General features: G+C 40.7%; 1 protein-coding gene across 4 annotated transcripts in view; it reads left to right on the top strand.

The window, feature by feature from the left end:
* MAST2 (microtubule associated serine/threonine kinase 2) overlaps window positions 1-17,488 on the top strand; it is a 185,627-nt gene that overhangs the window by 76,802 nt on the left and 91,337 nt on the right. For 3 of the 4 annotated variants that reach the window (XM_030953116.1, XM_030953115.1, XM_030953120.1), the window contains one exon: window positions 3,856-3,887. In XM_030953116.1, the coding sequence (XP_030808976.1) occupies window positions 3,856-3,887 (32 nt within the window). Of the gene's footprint in view, window positions 1-3,855; window positions 3,888-3,913; window positions 10,420-12,356; window positions 12,564-17,488 lie in introns of those variants that run through there. The other variant, XM_030953118.1, reaches the window with a different exon arrangement.

Genomic DNA, 17,488 nt, shown 5'->3' with positions numbered 1-17,488 from the left:
AATCTGCTGCTTCTTTTGTCTTGTAGAGATCAAGTTGCATGTTTAATAATTATGCCCTGAAATGTGGAACTGGAACAAAAAATTAACTTTCAGAACAGTCTGTTCTTGTCATTTGGGTACTGCAAGATTTAATACACTCCTTATTTTTTAGGATCTGTGAAAGTAGTTCTTTATTTCCACTTCTGAAAGTTCTTTGTGAATAATGTGCACCAGTATTTTACAGTGTTCTTATGCTATTTAGCACTTCATATAAATCAAATATAAATGTAAGCCTCTGTTTTGAGGGTTATATTGTTGACCTAGAGAGCAGGTGGCATGGAGCTGGCTGGAGTAATAATGGTAATATAAATATAGCTACTGGCAGCACAAGTGCTCAGGGAGGCAGATGTGCTCTTGGGAGGGGCAGTTTGGAATTTTGCAGGTTCCTGTGTTGTTCTCATCAGAAGGGTGATCTTTAATGAAAAATGTCCTTTAGGATAAACTAGCATATTGAAAGGATTACAGCTGCACCCTTTAAATAGTGTTTCAGACCAAGGAGTCACAGCTCAGCACTCTTTTATTGGTTATTTCACCTCTTAAAATGTGATTTATTTTTTCAGGATACATGGACATGTAATGCCAAACTCCTTTTGTGGTGTGAGTGGAAACCAGTTAAATCATACCACCTACCTCATAATTTACTAACTAAAACATTTAATCTCTACTATAAGTGATACTATATATGATTCTGAGTAGACTTTAACCTTTATAGGGTGCCTGTGGAATGCTGTTGGACTTATATTTTTCATAATTATTGAATCACTGCTTTTGTAGTGCTGCTCCATACGTTTGAAACCACCCTGTCATTATAAGATACAAACTCTCTGTTGGTCCCATTACCCACATTGAAGTGTTGAGCTGTCTTAAGACCCAGCTGAGTCTCAACCCTGTGAGTGTATCCCCATGTCTGGGAGGCATTTTCATTGTCCCCTTGATCCCCTGGAGATCTGCAGTGTTCTCCTGGCACTGGGCATCCTCAAACAGGAAATAGTTCAGCAGTTGTCTGCAGTCTGCTCCCTCCTTTCCATCTCCAGGTGTTTTCACTCTGGGATGTAACTTCTTCACACACAAACTCCCTGGTGACCTGGGAAAGCAAATCTCATAATTACACTGGTCGTGGTTGTGTAATGTCCAGCTCTGATGCTTTTGCCTTGGCCCCACTGTTCATGGCCTGTTTTGGGGGATTTTGGGGCTGTTACCAGCTCTGGAGAGGCAGAGGAGGGCAGGGAGCTGTGTGAGTGCATTGTCATTTCTCCAGAGGCCAGGGAAAGTGCTGCAGAGGCCAGGATGGGGTGGGCTGTGTGGCTGTTAGGGTTTGTGAAGGGGATTTTAAGACTGACATGAACTGAGGCATAGTGGAACAACAGGTATAAAAATTGATTGTTTTGATTGTGCTCTTTGTTGTCAAGACCACAGTGGTATTAAATGTGAACTGCTGCCTATTGATTCCACAGCTGCACGGTGTTTGTCAAGGTGGTGGTGGTGCAGAATGAAGACAATTCCTGCATGGATAGGATAATATTTCAATTGCGTTGAGATGTCATCTGCCAGGACTTTGTTCCTTCCTTATTTGGAAACTCAGTTTCCAGGGGATGTTTTCAGGAACAAAGCCCCAGGCAGTCCTCCTCTTAACCTTGAATGCATTTTATCCTGAATGTCTTACATTATAGGAAGTATTAAAGGTCATATCGTTTGAGTAAAGCAAGATTTCTGTAAGGGAGAACTGATTTGTCCATTCCTGTTCCTGGACCATGTTTCTTGTGATGTACATCTGGTAATTACAAGTCACAATTACCAGAGCTGTGCTGCTGCAAGGGAGTGTTCTCTCTTTAAATGACTTTTCAGCTCTAATGACTAGAGCAAAGCTTGTAAAAATGAACCCTAGAAGTTCAAAAACTAGAAGGTAGTTAGATTTAAAGGTCACTGTTTTGCTTTTTCATCCAGTACTATGAAATTCCAGAGCTTTAGACATACATTCTAAAAATTTCAGGAGCTTACTGTGTTGGAATCAACAGAAATACATCATTTGAATAGAAAAAGTGCCTTCTGCCAAGAGGTGCCATCTTCTTTAAAAAGCATAAATTAAATACAGCTGCTCATATGATGAAAGAGATGTATATGCATGTCTAAGTAACACACTAGCCAAAGAAGCAGGATAACATATAATACCTATATCTTATCTGTTTTTTTATTCATTTGCAGTAACAAAAGCTGTCCTTGCTGCATAGGTTTCACAGTTGGAAACTAATTCTTTCTAACAAATGAGAGTGGAAGAAATACCTTTTTTAGAATATAAACCATACAACCTGTTATAGATGCTAATGATTTATTATCTTATGCACTTGAAGTGTTTTGATTAGATCTTGACAAGTTTGTCTGACGACAGGAATTTATTTCTCCATGCTGTAAGCTGTCAGCCTTGAGATAATTCACACATGGAATTTGCTCGGCACTGTTAAACTGTAATGGAATTTCAAATTATGGAGAACTAATACTTGAAAATAATACTGGCATGTAAGAGTTATTTATTCATTTATTTGTTATTAGTGGCTGTAACTTTTTGGTATCTTTGAAAAACTTCAAGCCAAATCCAATGTCTTACTGATCAGACCAGTCACTGCCTGTCAATAGCATTGTTAGTCATGTCAGTCAGCACAAACACTGTGGCTAAAGATGGAAAAGAGATTACCTTACCAGTGTTATGGATTTGATTTTTTTTTCCCGATTGATTTTTTTGTTCAATATTCAGTGAAAACACTGATTTTTTTTTTTTTTTTTTCTTAGAGGGGGTGAGAAACACATCCCGTAGATCAAGTACCCTGACATCCAGCTGGTATTGGCTGTGCTGGTGCTTGCCGGGCTCAGCCGAAGCGAAGGGCCGGGGATGGGCACGGCCCGTGCCGATGTTTTAAGGGGAAAACCTCCAGAATCGGGGGCCGGGCCGGCGGCCGCGGCTGCCACCTGGCGGTGTCCGGAGGGAGCGCAGCCCCCGCAGCCGGGCGGGGCCGGGGACTGCGGAGCCGGGGAGGGGACAGGGGACAATGCCCGTGCGGGGAACAGTGCCCGTGGGGGGCACAGTACCGGGGGGGTTCAGTGCCGAGGGATGCGCCGTGTCCAGCCTGGGCAGTGCCGGGGATGAGCAGTGCCCGGGCGGGGGGGACAGTGCCAAGGGATGTGCCATGTCCAGCAATGCCCCCGCCTGGGGATGCCCCCGGGCTCTCGACTGCAATAAAAACGGAAAAATCCACCGTCTGCCTTTGCTTGTGCTGCTGAAATACAAAATGCTGCTGAGAAGTGGAAGTTGTGTTTGGCCTCGAATTTTTATGATAATACATAACACCACTAATGTATATGTTTAAAAAAAACCCACCCAAACCCAAATCATCCCCCAGATCCACTCTATGGCATTAATTCTTCCTTTTGGTGAGAGTGTGAGACCATACTGCAGCAGCTGCAGGCACACCACGTTCCACACTTCTGGAAGTGGTTCGGTCTGATGCTGATGAGGTATGTAGGACAGAATTAATTACTGCCTTATCTGTGCTCAGGCTTGAATTTCAAAGTTATGTTTGCTCTGTTGAGTACTTATGATATTTAACTCCAAAGGCAGTGATTGTTTAGGCAAAATGAGCAACCTTCATACCCCAGACTGTGCATTGTGAATGTGCAGCAGCAGAGCTGTGCAGTTCCACACTGAGCATGCGCTGGGAAATGGCCAGCTCTTTATTCATTCCACCTCAGTCATTTATTGATAAATAAATCAGTAATATATAATAAAAAGTAAAATTAACTCAAGGTTTTCTTTTTTTTTCCCAGAAAGAGCTCAGTCTCCCCAGAAGAGGAAGCTTGTAAGTATAATTATTCTTTCTTCATCCCTTGGTTTGTTTTGAACATATATAGCTGTTCAGTTGTGGAAGTAATTTAGATGGGCAGATGCTCTGTTTTCTCTGTTAAACATTTTTGAGAATCTGTCATGGGCTTGGAAAGAGCTAGCTTGGATTTCTGTGAGACTGAAGCCTCTATTCATTTCCTTAAGTGTAGCAGGAAAAGCAGTGGTCGTGTAAGCTTACTTCTAATTACCAGCCTGAGCTGCTCCTGATACCAAAGTAGCTGCAGTGTTGAGTGCTGCCACTCCAACGTGGCTGCAGGGACTCCAGAGGAGCTGCTGATTATTTATGTGATATGGACAACTCTGATCACTGCTCTCCAAACAGTCTGTTGACAGAAGTTTAAGCACACAGCTCCTGGGCCACACAGGTCAGGTGTTTGTGGAGCAGGCAGCCTGATAGAGGTGTCTCAATAAAGTAGTGCATGTCAGGAAATGTAGGCTTTTAAAACTGTCATTTAAACAAACAGCAATTTTTTTTTAAATGCATTATGATACTTAAAGAATTTCAGTGAACTAACTTGGTGTTTCAATGGTATTATAAGAGCTTAGCTTCTGCTATGCTTACAGATTTATGGTGGAAGAAATTGCATTATTGATTGCATTATATAAAAGAGAAAGCTTTTGTACTGCCTGCTACTGCATTATGATTTAAAATTGTTTCCCAAAGTTTGTGGACTACAGACATGAAGCTCACAAAAGCTTATAACCTTTCTTCCTCAGGTTTCTGGTTCTAATGAGAAATGATTTTCAGTCTTTCAGTGTAAGCTATCCCCTTTGTGTAAGAAACAGTGTTTGGAAAATGCTGTGTAGAGCTTGTGATTCAGGGCTGAACAATACAGAGGATCAAAAGGTCTTTTTTTAAAAGGGGGGCATGACCAGACCTTTTTGTTTAGTTCATATGACAATGATAAACCAGTCAGGGAGTTATTTAAAGAACATGAAGCACTGACTGGTTTGGGGTTTTTTTAACCAGTATGCCTCAAAGGCTGGCTTAACGAGATTTGAGAGATTTCTAAGACAGGTGGTGTTCATAATTTGAAGATTATGAAGGTTCTTTGATCAAATAGTGGAGCAGTGAGTTACCAGCAAGTTTTTTGTTGAATGTAATTTTTGCACAAAAGTTTTGGAATTGAAATTGAGGATGCCAGAGATATTCCAGCTCATTCCAGCATGGAGGTGGGTATGACACAAGACTAGTCATGTATTTTCACTTGGACTATCTGAGATACAAATGAAGTGCTTCAGATGTGTAATGTTTTAGTTACTGGTAACTAAACCAAATGACTGAATATTTTATTTCTGTATTACTTAACTCCTGCAATTTTCATTACTTCGCTTTACTTTTATTCCATGAGTGAGTGCCTTTTAAGCTGTCACTATGTGAAGTAATTTAGCAACCTGTGTCAAGAAGATCCAGGCCATAAATTTTAAGCACAAGGTTGCAGCTATTAGCGAGACTAAAGATCTATGAAGAATTGAAATGTCTTAGTTGCCTGTGTTGTCCAGCTGGTTATTTGATTGTAGTTTCTGGAATTGCAGATTCTATATGAAGTCAAGTACCAAGTGTAGTCCAGAACCAAATGATGTCTTGTGGTTTGAGAAGTTTTAACTGTTCATGAAGTCAGTGGTGCATTGTGGCTGATGTAGATCTGCGTTGATGCTGTACTATGAAATGTACAGGCTCACTGGAAAGGCTTGTCTGCTTGATTTTGCATATCCCAATATCAGAGTGCTTACTTGATTTAAAAAAATCCTTTTTGTTTTTGAATTAGAAATTAATATCAAGGGAATAACTATAGTATATGCATGTAATTTAAGGTAAAAATATACATATACTATGTATAAATTTGTTCAACCACTTTGTCAAAAATAATGGCATTTCAGCTGTAGGCAGTTCCCAGTTCTTCTGGAGGCTTTTCCTCTCCTGGAATCAACTTAACTGTGAACCTCATATTCAAAAATAAATTCTGAAAATAAAGTTTTTTGTGAAAAGCTGCTGTTGTGCTGTGGCTGATGAGCAGGGATAGTTATGGGTGTAGCCATGTCCTGATTTATTGACTGTCAGTCACTGACTTTTGATCACTGACAGAAGCAGAAGCAGGAATGGACAGGAGGATGAAGTACCTGGCTTGGAGCCAGAAACCTTCAAGAGATGCATGAATTTTCTTCACAAACTCTAGTCTTCGTAGCGGTTGAGTAGCAATTGAATTATATACAAAACTTAGCCACTTAGCATTGTTTTGTGTGCTAGTCTGGAGGTTGGGGTGCACTTACTTCTGTAAAAAATCTACTACTGCTGACTGTTTGGTGATTGCTTTGCTGGATTGTTGAGTTACAAAGGTTTTAGCCTGTGGATCAGCTTGGGTATTTGTCATTGCTGAATGAGAAAGGATGAGCTATTCCTGAAAATGCTTCTAACTTTTTCTTGCTGTGACTCTCAATATTTCATATTTCCTGAGTCAGTATGAGTAATCTCTGTTTTATTGCAGGAACTGATGATAAGCAGAGACAACAAGAGCTGCTGTGCTTATTTGTGCTAAGGAAAAGGAGTGGAGTTACATGTCTCACTGTTTTTTCAGGAGAACATGAGAACTTTTGTCACCTAAAGAAGCTCTTGGGTGGGAGCTGAAGAGAATGAATGGCGGGATGGAGCCTGTGAAGTCTGTTGAGGAGTGTTGATGACTGTTTCCATATTAGCAGAAGGAAACACAGGCACACTATAGAGGATGGCTTTGCACTTGGGTATCTTGCAATCCTAATTTTGAAATAATCAGCACAGAGTGAGCAGACATGTAAAACAGATGGGGGAATTGTATGCAGGGTGACATTAAGAGAAATGCCTGATAATTTAGATACCATTTTGTTGTTAATGTGCTTAAAGTGTTTGTGTTTCTGTGGGAGGTTATGTTTAATGCACTAAAGGAGATGATACTCAGCTGAGTTGTAGGCTGCTAAGAGACTGAGTAGTTAGAGAACGGGAATAAGTAGTTATGTTTTGTCTCTGGTGTGGTTCAATAATCAGAGTTCAAAGTTTTCCTTTAATGAATTATGCATATAAATGTATTGGTTATGTTTTTCCCCATGCTTTGTTCACAAAAGAAATAATTACCATTCATGAATATTTTCTTTAGTTTCAAATAGTGGATGTGGAGTGATAGACTCAAACTTTGATCTCCAGCCTATTAGTCAAAGTGGTTTAATTATTTTCAGCCATTATCCTGTTCTGTTCTCTGTAGAGATTGGTTTTTGTATTGTTGGCTGCAGCTTTCACATGGTTTTGATGTGCACCTGCACGTGAATCACAGCAGAGATGTTCCAGACTTGAAGGGACAAAGGTGGGGACTTTGCAGCAGGAGCATCCTGTGGTGCACCACCTCTGTGTGCGTGTTCATGTGTCTGAGAGCAGTTCAGCACCCAGAAGATCAGGCTGCAAACTGCATTTCATCCTGGCTGCAGGATGCCCAGCACCAGCCTGGAGCTCACTATTGCTCCTGCTTGCCTTCTTGGCTGAGCAGTAGTCACTAAATCCAGTTGGGGTTGCCCTTGAGCCATTCTGGTTTCTTGTTCAGTACCCCAATAATAAAAAATTCATTTTAATTTCAGTTCTTTATAGCATGAACTTTATTGACCTGTTCAGGCTTTTTAATGAAAAATGTGGGTTTGTATTTTAAATCCTCATGGTTTCTGAGGCAGGGTTCATGGTGTGGGTTGCTGTAGTTTTTGTGCTAAATGTAAAATTTTCTAAAAAGAAAACACAGCTTTCCCATATTATATCCAAATTTGAAAAGAGTAATTTCCTCAGCAAACTAAATTTGCTAAACCAGTTTCTAACTTCAGCTGTAAGGTTTTTTTTGTTAATTATTTCCTGCTATCAACCATCTGTATCAAATATACTTAAAAGGCTGTATACAAATGGAAAAAGAAACTGGAGGCATAAGAAACGTGAAAAAATAGTTTTAGTCCAGAATATATCCAGTAAAAATACACATTTATATGAACCAAATATTACACATTGTTGTTTGGATGGTGATTGGTGCAGGTAAAGAGTAGTATTTACCTGAAGTTTTTATGTCTATCTCTGAAATATGGTAAGCAACATAAAAGTGTTTGTTGAAGACGTGTGCAAGCCTTTTATGGTGGTCTTTATTCCTTCTAATCACTTTTTAAGGCAGCTTATGTCCCCTGTGGGACTTGTTTTCTCTGTTTCTCTCCCTCCTTCTCTGCATTACCATTTTACTTTAAACCTCTGAAGATTCTTAGTTTCTGCTGCCCTAGACATTTCTGAGGGGGTTTCATTAAACAAGTCTTCATCATAATTTGTTAAACTTGTCCCCCAGCTTCTTGACAGTAAAATAACACACAAACACACCAAGGAATTTCTTTGGGGGGGGATGTGCTGAATTGCTTGTATTTTTTTGAATGTTTAGACCTTGGAAACAATAAGAAGTTTGATGGCAGGAAAGAAAATTTCTGGCCTTTAGTGGTGTACGTCTTCGTGCTGCCACGCTCAGGTGCTGTGGGAATTTGCTCTGTGTCTGCAGAGAAATGGAGTATATAATTCAGTTTCTGCTCCTCTTGGCGGGTGAGTGTTTCTGCTGGTGATGGATCGATGCCGTTTCCCTGCCAGGAGCGAGTGCCACTGTCCCAGGAGTGGGAAAGCCAAAGTGCAGGAAGTGGATGAAAAATGGTTCTGAAAAGGAATAGGGAATTTTGCTGCTTTTGCGCTCTGTTCTGATTTGGATGTGGAAATAAAGTAAGAAATAATGCCTCCAGTCAGTGCATTCTGCTTGTGGTGCTTTACATAGATGGGGAGAGAAAGAGGTGCACTCTTCTGACCACCCCATCCTTCTCTGAGCATGTAGAAGCAGCTCACAAGCAGTAGGTCAAAAATAACCTGCTGCTCTTAAGCTGATCTATGGGGCTGGTTCTGGAGGTGGAACATGCTGAATTATTCTTGTGGAGCTCCACAGCACTGCTGCTATTCCTGTATTAGACTTTAAAAATTATTTGAAAGCATTGTTTCTTTAAAAGAAGTGATTTGGTGAATCAGGAGTATTTTAGTGTTATGTATAGACTGTAATCTCAGAGACAAAGAACTTATGGAGGTTTTCATCAAGGATTTAAAAGCAGAAAAAGTATTTTGTGCAGTTTTTATTGTCAAGTTTCCACTACTTAATCCAGGCTCTCATTTAATAAGTACAATAGAATTATTCGTAGCATACCAAATTTGTACTTTCTGTTGCTTGCTGTGCTGTCCGACTCCAGAGGCACAGTGTGGGGGCAGGGGCTTTGGTTGTGTAAGGAACAGCCATCCTGGCCCTTCCTCCTCAGCCTGGCACTCTTTTTTCCTAATTGCTGAGAGATTGGGATTTTGTAGTGTGGGGCTGTGGTCAGAATCGTGGGAAGGTCTGAAGACCAGAGTTGTCACCTGGAATTTGACTTGGTTAATGAGTACTTGTAAATGGCAGCCTAAATACAGCCTTTAGCACTCTAAACCTATCAAACATATATATCTATATGGAAACTTTTTTGAGGAAAGTAACATTCTTACGAGTACACATTTAAAAAATGTTGGACATCATTTGGAGGCAGTTTTGTTAATAGCACAGAATTGATTTTGAGTGGTTGAAGCCGCTGTTTGCAAGCAGAAGTGTAAAGGGAGCATTTCCTCCTAGTGAAGGTGTTCCCCGTTCCTCCCCTGCGGCTCCCCGGGCTGCTGCGGGCGCTGCTGCCCCGTTCTCGGTGCTGGGATCCATAAAGTCTGTGTGTGGAGCACAGCTTGGGAGTTTGGGGAGGCTGTTGTAAGCTGCTGTAGGTGAGGGGATTGATTTCGGAGCGGGGCTGGCTCGCGTGTCCCGCCGCCGGGCGCAGCGGCTCCCGCGCCCGCTGAGGGCTCTGCCGGGCTTCGGGTGCGAGCGCTGCTCTGCCCCTCCGCCCTGCTGCTGTCCGGGCTGCTCCGAGACCCCTGCCAGAATCCTTCCCTGTGCCGTGCCTCTCCTTGGCTTTGCTGGGGGAGGCTGCTGCTGCTCCTGGCAGCCCCGGCGTTGGTGGATCAGTCGGGTGATGTGCGGGGCTCGGCCGGAGCGCGGCAGGACCGCGCTGCTGGCGCTGTGACAGGTCAGATGGCCCCTCGGTGTCCTGGGCTCCTTCCTTTCCTCTGCTGGGCTCCGCTTCCTTTCGCCGGATGCTGGGAATAGCCTCGCAGAAGATTTTTTTCATCTGAATATTTATTTTTTTTATAAAGAATTAGGTTTTTGACATGAGCTGTGTGATTAATCTGGACCATTACTGAACTCCCGAGGTGTCTGTGACACGGGGGGTGCTCTTCGCTCGGAATTGCACTGATTGTTGTGTGCTCTGCGTTGGAGTGATAACAGTGGCCTCTCCTCCCCAGCCCTAAGCCTCTTATGCTGGGAAGAGGCATATCAGTGTATCAGCACAATGATGAAGCGGAGGAAACAGAGGCTCGGAGCCCCATCTCTGCGGATCCAGTAAGGACTGTTGTGAAAAAGAAATTGCACTTAATCATTTCAAATGGAAGCTATGAAGAGGAAAAACTGGCCAGAATTTTCTGTGGCCAATAGACATTGCTTTGATTTGTTAGAATTTTCTTTATCTGTCATGCTTATTTGGCTGTACATGAAATTTCAGTTTGGAAGCTCTAGCATTTTACTTTTATGGAGAATTAGCCATGAAGTATAGCCAAAAAAAGCAATGTTTCAATGTTTTTAACTGGGATACATTGGGGTTAAATTTTGTCCCAAGCATTAGTATAGTCAAACTAAGTGTTTGTAACTCTGTCTTTCTAGTTTGATCATTCTTCAGATTTAAAAAGCACTTTTAATAATCTGTCAGAAAGCTGTCACAGTGCTAAAATCTTCAGAAACCTTTGTTAGCTTTGCTGTCTTCTAGAATTAAGAATGCTTTTGAAAACGTCTAGATTTGAAGCAAGAAGTCTAGCTACATTGCCACATGTATTTCTACAAATGGAATTTTAACAAGCATTTCCTTTTTAAATGCTTTTCCTTTATAAGTGCTTTGAAATCTACTAATGGAAACTGCTATTTATGATCATAATTATATTTATTATTTCTATTAGGGAAAATAAGGAAATTGTGTGTTTAATACTGTGTTCTTAAATAGAGGAGGTGTAAAGAATCTATCGTGTAGTCAGTGGAGGGAGGAGCAGGGTAAGAGGCAGGCTTAACCTTTTCTGTCTGCAGACTGTAAAGCTCATCAGCTGTTTAAGCAGAGATTGCTAGTGGGGAGGATTTCCAGTGTATAAAGGTTGCATTACTGATAAGTATTTGGATTCACCAGGAAATTTAAAGCTAGAAACATGGACAAACGTGCTTGACTTCAGGACCCTAAGTGTAAAATATCTGAATTCTAAACAAAACTGAAGCATGCCTCAAATTTCCATTTTGCTCATTTTTGTGTTTAAATATGGTAAATAGAAACTTTTTTTCAGCCCTCAGTCAAAAATCAAAGTTATAGGTAGAAGAATACACTGGCACTAATTTGTATTCTAACACATAAGCACACTGTGTAATACCAATAATTGTAAGTTAACTTTTACTTTATTTCTAGTGAAGGACATCTCATCCTGTATAGTTCACTAAAGTAGGTGTTAGAATCTCTGTGTTTATGTACAAGTCTGTTTGCAGCTTTTTGAGAAGCAGCTACTTTGAGACCTTTTCTGTGCCCTGTGTGAACACAAATGTGCCTTGGCTGCTGAGCCTGCAAAAGCAGGAGAGTTCACAGAGCTGAGCACAGAGCTGGGCACCAGCACCCTCAGCTGCAATCCTGATGCTACCGTGGATGTGCTGTGGACATGTCACTAAACCTCTTCATGCCTCAGTTTCCCCACTGCTAAAATTAGAATAAAGCCATTTTGCAGTGCTGCTTTCAGGCTTAATTAGTTGTTGCTCTAAAACAACTGCCACTGCTAAATGTTGTTTTCTAGTTAATGGTTTGTGTCATTCATATTTTCACAGTTGTGTGTTTTGGTTATTGCCACAGCTGTGGCATGGAACCATGGCTCCCAAATTGTGAAGGCAGTGATAGAAATGGTCTATGTTTGCTGATGGTGCCATTATTAATTTGTTCATTTTTCTCAATTAAGCACTTTATATGAGAGATTGACAATGGTGTGTCAGAAAGCCTGGAAATCACTGCAAGAAAGGATTTGGATCATTCCAGACTGGAGGACTTTTGTAGTGGAAAAATAACATTGAATAGATATTAAATTGACTGAAAAATACATTTTGGTTTGGATGATAATGGAAAGAAATGACTTTTGACCACTTAGTTTATTGCATTTATTTAGAAGATATAACTTGTATTTTGAAATTATCTTTTTTCTTTATTGAAACAGAAGATGTAATATTGACCCTGATTTTTTTTTTCTACTGTGGTACCTCGTCAGAATCTCCTCTCCTTTGTTCTCCCACTGCCGAGGAAATGATGTTCATCAGCACATGTTCTCTCCTACATCTGCTCCAGGTCTGCAGCATCTTAAATTCCCATTTAGTGCTGACTGTGCACTTGTCACTTCTCCTCTAGTATTTTACCTGAACTCACAAGCCCAGAGCAATCCATCTAGTCCGTGCTACAGCCATCCTTTTCAGTGGAGGTAAGGACAGGTATCAACTAGGAATTTTTAACAGTTTGTCATTGGCATAACTGTCTATGAACTTAACAGCTTTACAGTTCAAGAGAATAACACCTAACAGAAGGAAACAGCTTCCTACTCACAGCTTACTTCCAGCATTTTAGTGTTCAAGTTGATGCTGCGTTTTGGGACAAAGTTTTTGTAGTTTGCATGCAGGCCCTATGTAGGGAAAAAGATAAATTGGATTTAGGAATGGAAACCTGTCTGGTGGTGTGTGCATGCCTGTTCCTGATGGTACCTTGTGCAGCAGAGGAGCCCTCACAGGCATGTCTAGTGTCAGGAAAACCAATTTAAAAGTCAAGCAGCCTAAAGTGGGGTCCTTAAAAACTCCTGTCTAAGTAATGGGTCTGTGCTAAATACTGCACCCTCTTCTATTCCCTGGAAATCCACTCTGCTTTCTTACAGAGGCTGGCAGGCTGAAGTCTCCAAGTGCAGGGTACACAAAGGATAAGGAGTGGAATCAAGCCTGTTGTTAGCAGGCTTGAGTGAAGGATACAAGAGTTTCTGAAGCAAAAATAGCCCGAACCAGCTCAGTTTATATTAAAGCACTTAACAGCTCAACTGATATATTTTCCCTTCAGGATTAACTCTTGCTCCTCGCTGTGCTTGTGTAGGACAAGCAGAGCCATCAGCCACCCCAGTGGAAACCTTCAGCTTCTTCACTCAGGGAAAATGTCACCAGCTCTCAGGGGGACAGTCCCAGCAAAGCCTCACACACGCTGGAGATTTGTGTGTGTGTGGTTATGAAACTGGAGCTCAGTGGTACCTACTTAAAACTTGAGCCAACACAGCACCAGAGGGCTGGTTTTGAAGTTCACATGCTGCAGGGTGGATGTGGCTGGTCAAATTTCAGTTACTCATCAGGTGGTAATGCAATAGCCCCTGAATCTAGATGTTATTTCAGAGGGAGGTTGGTCTTGCTGGCCAGCTCTGGTAGGACTAACCAGAAAATGTGAAGTTGAACTATTTTAGGCTTCTGCCCCTCTAATGCAGAGTAATGTATACGACATCTGTTGAGTGGAAATCAGGTTGTCAGCAGAGGAAAGGGACATTGCATGTGTCTGTCCTCACTGTGCATGGCCATGGGGAGAGGCTTGCCCAGTGTCTGCTGCTTTCCCTGCACATTGGGCAGCACTTGGTGACAATTCTTAATAAGGTACTCACTTTGGCAGCACTTGGGGGAAGTGAAGGGTAGCAACTACAGAACAGTCTCCTAACATTTCAATGTCATGGCCATCAATCCAATTTTAAATGAATTTTTATTATTTAAAGGCTGGTATTGGGTAATGTTCCTTTAAACAAGGGTGATTAAACTCGATTAAATGCTGTTTAGCCTTGGGGCTAATTAACAGACTGGTAAGTGGCAATTAAATATCAAGATTAGATTATTGTTAAAGTCAGCTGAGAACTGTTCTTTTTGGAGATGAGATCTGATGCTTATTGATTATTTTCAAAAACCTTTTTGTTACTTACTGCTTTTTCTTCCTCTGAGAAGCCTTCAATTTTCAGAGTTCTGACATGGGTCAGTGAATAATTTACTCTTTAAGAACAGTTCATATAAAAGTCTTAATAGGAAGCTTTATTCCACTGTTACTATGGACTCCTTGATAATAATGTTTTTCACATATGGGGACCTTCCAGCCATCTGCTCTTTAAATACTGAATGGTTGATGATTCACAGATACATGGTTCTGTGTGAGAGCTTAGGTGGACTATAATAAGTTTTTATTTTTGTCGTTGTTGCTTTCACCTGTGCAGCTCTTGATCCTGTTTTATCCTGTCTTTCTTTGTTGTAGTTTTGTTTACTTGGTTACAGTGCCAGTGATAGCCATTCCTGCTTGCTTAGAGCAAAGGTTCATCTTGGCAAGTTCCCACTGTCATTGATCTGCTCAGCTTAGCACCTCAGGTTAGCCAGGCAGTGATTCATTTCCATGGCTATGCAGGGAACTGCTGGACAATGTAACAAGAAAAACTTGTGCCTTCACTTTAAATCTTCCTCACTTTTTACCTTTGGTACATTGCATTTGCAAGAATTTGCACAGATTTTCCCTTCTTCCGTATATTTTGTGGTGCCATTGATAATTTGATGTTGACAGATGAACAACTGTTGGTGCATCTGATGTCAAGACAGATGGCATGGAAGTTCATGGCTTCTGAAAGAATTAATCTAATTAAGATTGAAAATATTTTATACATAACCTTTGAACAAATGAAAATAATGTAAACCTTGCAAAAGAGTAAAAGGAAATGTGGTCTGATTACAATAAAAACAAATTGATAACAGGTGGAATAAGACTGCTATAGTTGATGGAAATGTGGGTTGGAATTAAGGTCATGCATCTTTAGGAAGAAAAGAGAATTATGTCCAGAATTAAACATGTTCTGATTTTTGTCTTTGGGATCTGGCTTGCACTCTTCTGGGGGTAACAGGAAAGTCAAATTACTGAAGAAGAAAATGAGGCCATGTTTCACAGCTGGTCCTCTTTATGAGCTGGCAAATCTTTGTGCACCCATATTTGTCCTTTAATTTAATCAAAATATGAATTTACAGCATTTTTTGCTCTCAGGTTGCTTAAGAGATGTCATGAATTGATTGTTCTAACTTGGAAGTGATGAACCGTGAGATTAAAGGAGAGTGCAATTACCCCCATTCCAGAAAATGTTACATTCTGTGTAACACCCTCAGTAAGATATAAGACATTTTCAGTAATTCTAGAAACAGTTTAATTTGTTTGTGGTAAAAAGGATGAAAGTGTCCAGGTGCTGTTTTTCTGGCATCTCTGAGTGCTGCAGCTGAGGTGAAGTCTCAGTGGAAATTTGCTTCAATTTCCTAACAAACCAAGGGAAGAGTTGGCTTCAGCTGGATCCTTCCAGGGGCATTTCCTCATGCTATTTCAATTTCATAATTCATGCCAGTTGTGGAGCATGTTCTTACAGGGATGTATGGTGGAGGTTATTTTTATAGGAATGTTTTCCCTTGGAAATTCTAGCTTTAATGAAGTCTATTGTAAATAGCTATTAATTTTTTTATAGCTTTTCAGGATGGTTTAATAGAATTTTTTCCTAGCCTGTACAAAATCTGGTCACCATTTGTGAATGTGATGGTGACCAGACCCTTGCTGTCTTGTTTAAGTAAAACAAAATGGGAAACCTAATGTTGCTCCAAAAGTCTTTAAGCACACTACATAATTACTTGATCAGTGTGTAATTACAATGTTATGAGTTTTATATAATTAGGATTTTTATGGACATCTGTGATATAATTTAAGAATATATTAATTTATTTACATAAAAAGGCTATTCTAGGAAACAAGCCTTTCATCAATAACTGTGGTAAGTAACAAGAATATATTATATATAGGCATTCAGCAAATGTCCTGGAGGGCTGCCTGCCTTTATTTAAAGCCTTTTTTGTACAAGCTGTTGCAGTGGATGAGGGGAGACCTATATTTAGAGCTAGGGCTTGTTTGGGTGTATGAGTGAGGTTGGGTGGGCAGTGCCCTGGGCAGGTCTGCTCCATTGCAGTGAATCCAGTGGGCTTTCCAGGTTTGCAGAGTGCTGGTCAGAAAACCCTCACCAAAGGGTGGGGATGGGGATATCCACCTTCTTGGAATGGATCTCCTGTTAGACCGTGGCTCTTTATCTTGTGTGTGAGGATTGCTGGTGTGCCTCGATGAGAGCCTTGTAATTCCAGTCCTGCTGCTTCAGGCAGGTGCAGAAATCCCTTCCATAGCACAAGTTTGTGTTCTTGGCACACATATCCCCAGATCACCTGAGGTTTGGGTTTTGAAGACTGCATATATTTTACATCAGGGCCGTAACTGTAAACAGAAGTTCCTTATTTTTAAGGAAGATCAAAAACATTTCAGAATTCAGACTTGATAAGTTTCTTTGTTCTTACTTTGAAATACCTCAAGGCTTATCAAAAGTTGTTGATGGTTTCCTATCTTTGCCTAAATTTTGCTTAGTGTAAAGTCACTTGATATCATACAGGTTTTAAATTTATTTTTTTAAATTAGAATTTCCTATTTGACAAATGCTGAAGGATGAATGAAGAGGCCTGTATTCAGTTTGAATGACATTCGGAAATTGTTCTGGTTTTGCAGTAAGTCTTATCCTCCTGTTTTAGTGCTTGATTTGGTACAGGTTCTGCTTTCTTAAATGTGCTTAATAATTGGTCAGAGTTGACTGCAAGATGGCATAATGTCACTTTTGGAAACAGTGTAGATCAGCAATTCAAGAATAATGAGAAACAGAACAATTTTGTGGATATATCGTCATGCATAATGTGAAATGATGAATTTTGAGTAGGTAAGCTTTTGGCAACTGAATTCTAATCTACATCTCACATTGAATGAATGAGTTTCCCAGAATTAATTTCTTTTTTAATGGAAATTTTTCTCCTTATTCCTGTTCCTTTGTACTGGTTATTATTCTTGGGAATCATTTTTCCCGTCTAAGAAACTACATGGGAGGGACACACTGTTGATACTTGAAACGTGACAGGCTCAGATAACTTCTTGTGTGTCTTGGGTTGACAGAAAACTGTTTGTTTAATATGGTTGGCAATATTGAGGCATGGTGGCCTGCATGGTATAATTTTTTCATGTGAAGGCATTATGTAAATGCAAAAATCCCTGCATCCTGCCTGGAGCTGCAGTAGCAGAAGAGTTAAACCCTGGGTTTGGAGCCTGAGGTGTGAATTCTTGTCTCCTTCCAGGCTCACCATTTGGCTGCCCTCCATGGGACCAATTGTAAATCATAACCTGGTGGTTTGACCTGGGACATCGGAGGCTCCCAGAGGGGAGCTTGTACTTGTGACTTTAGGAGTTGGAGAGCTTTACTGTTTGTTGGCCATTTCACCTATAAACCATATAAGGTTATGG

Source organism: Camarhynchus parvulus, chromosome 8, assembly GCF_901933205.1.
Source record: "Camarhynchus parvulus chromosome 8, STF_HiC, whole genome shotgun sequence".
NCBI classification, from domain to species: Eukaryota; Metazoa; Chordata; class Aves; order Passeriformes; family Thraupidae; genus Camarhynchus; species Camarhynchus parvulus.
This window is presented reverse-complemented; position numbering and strand designations above follow the sequence as displayed.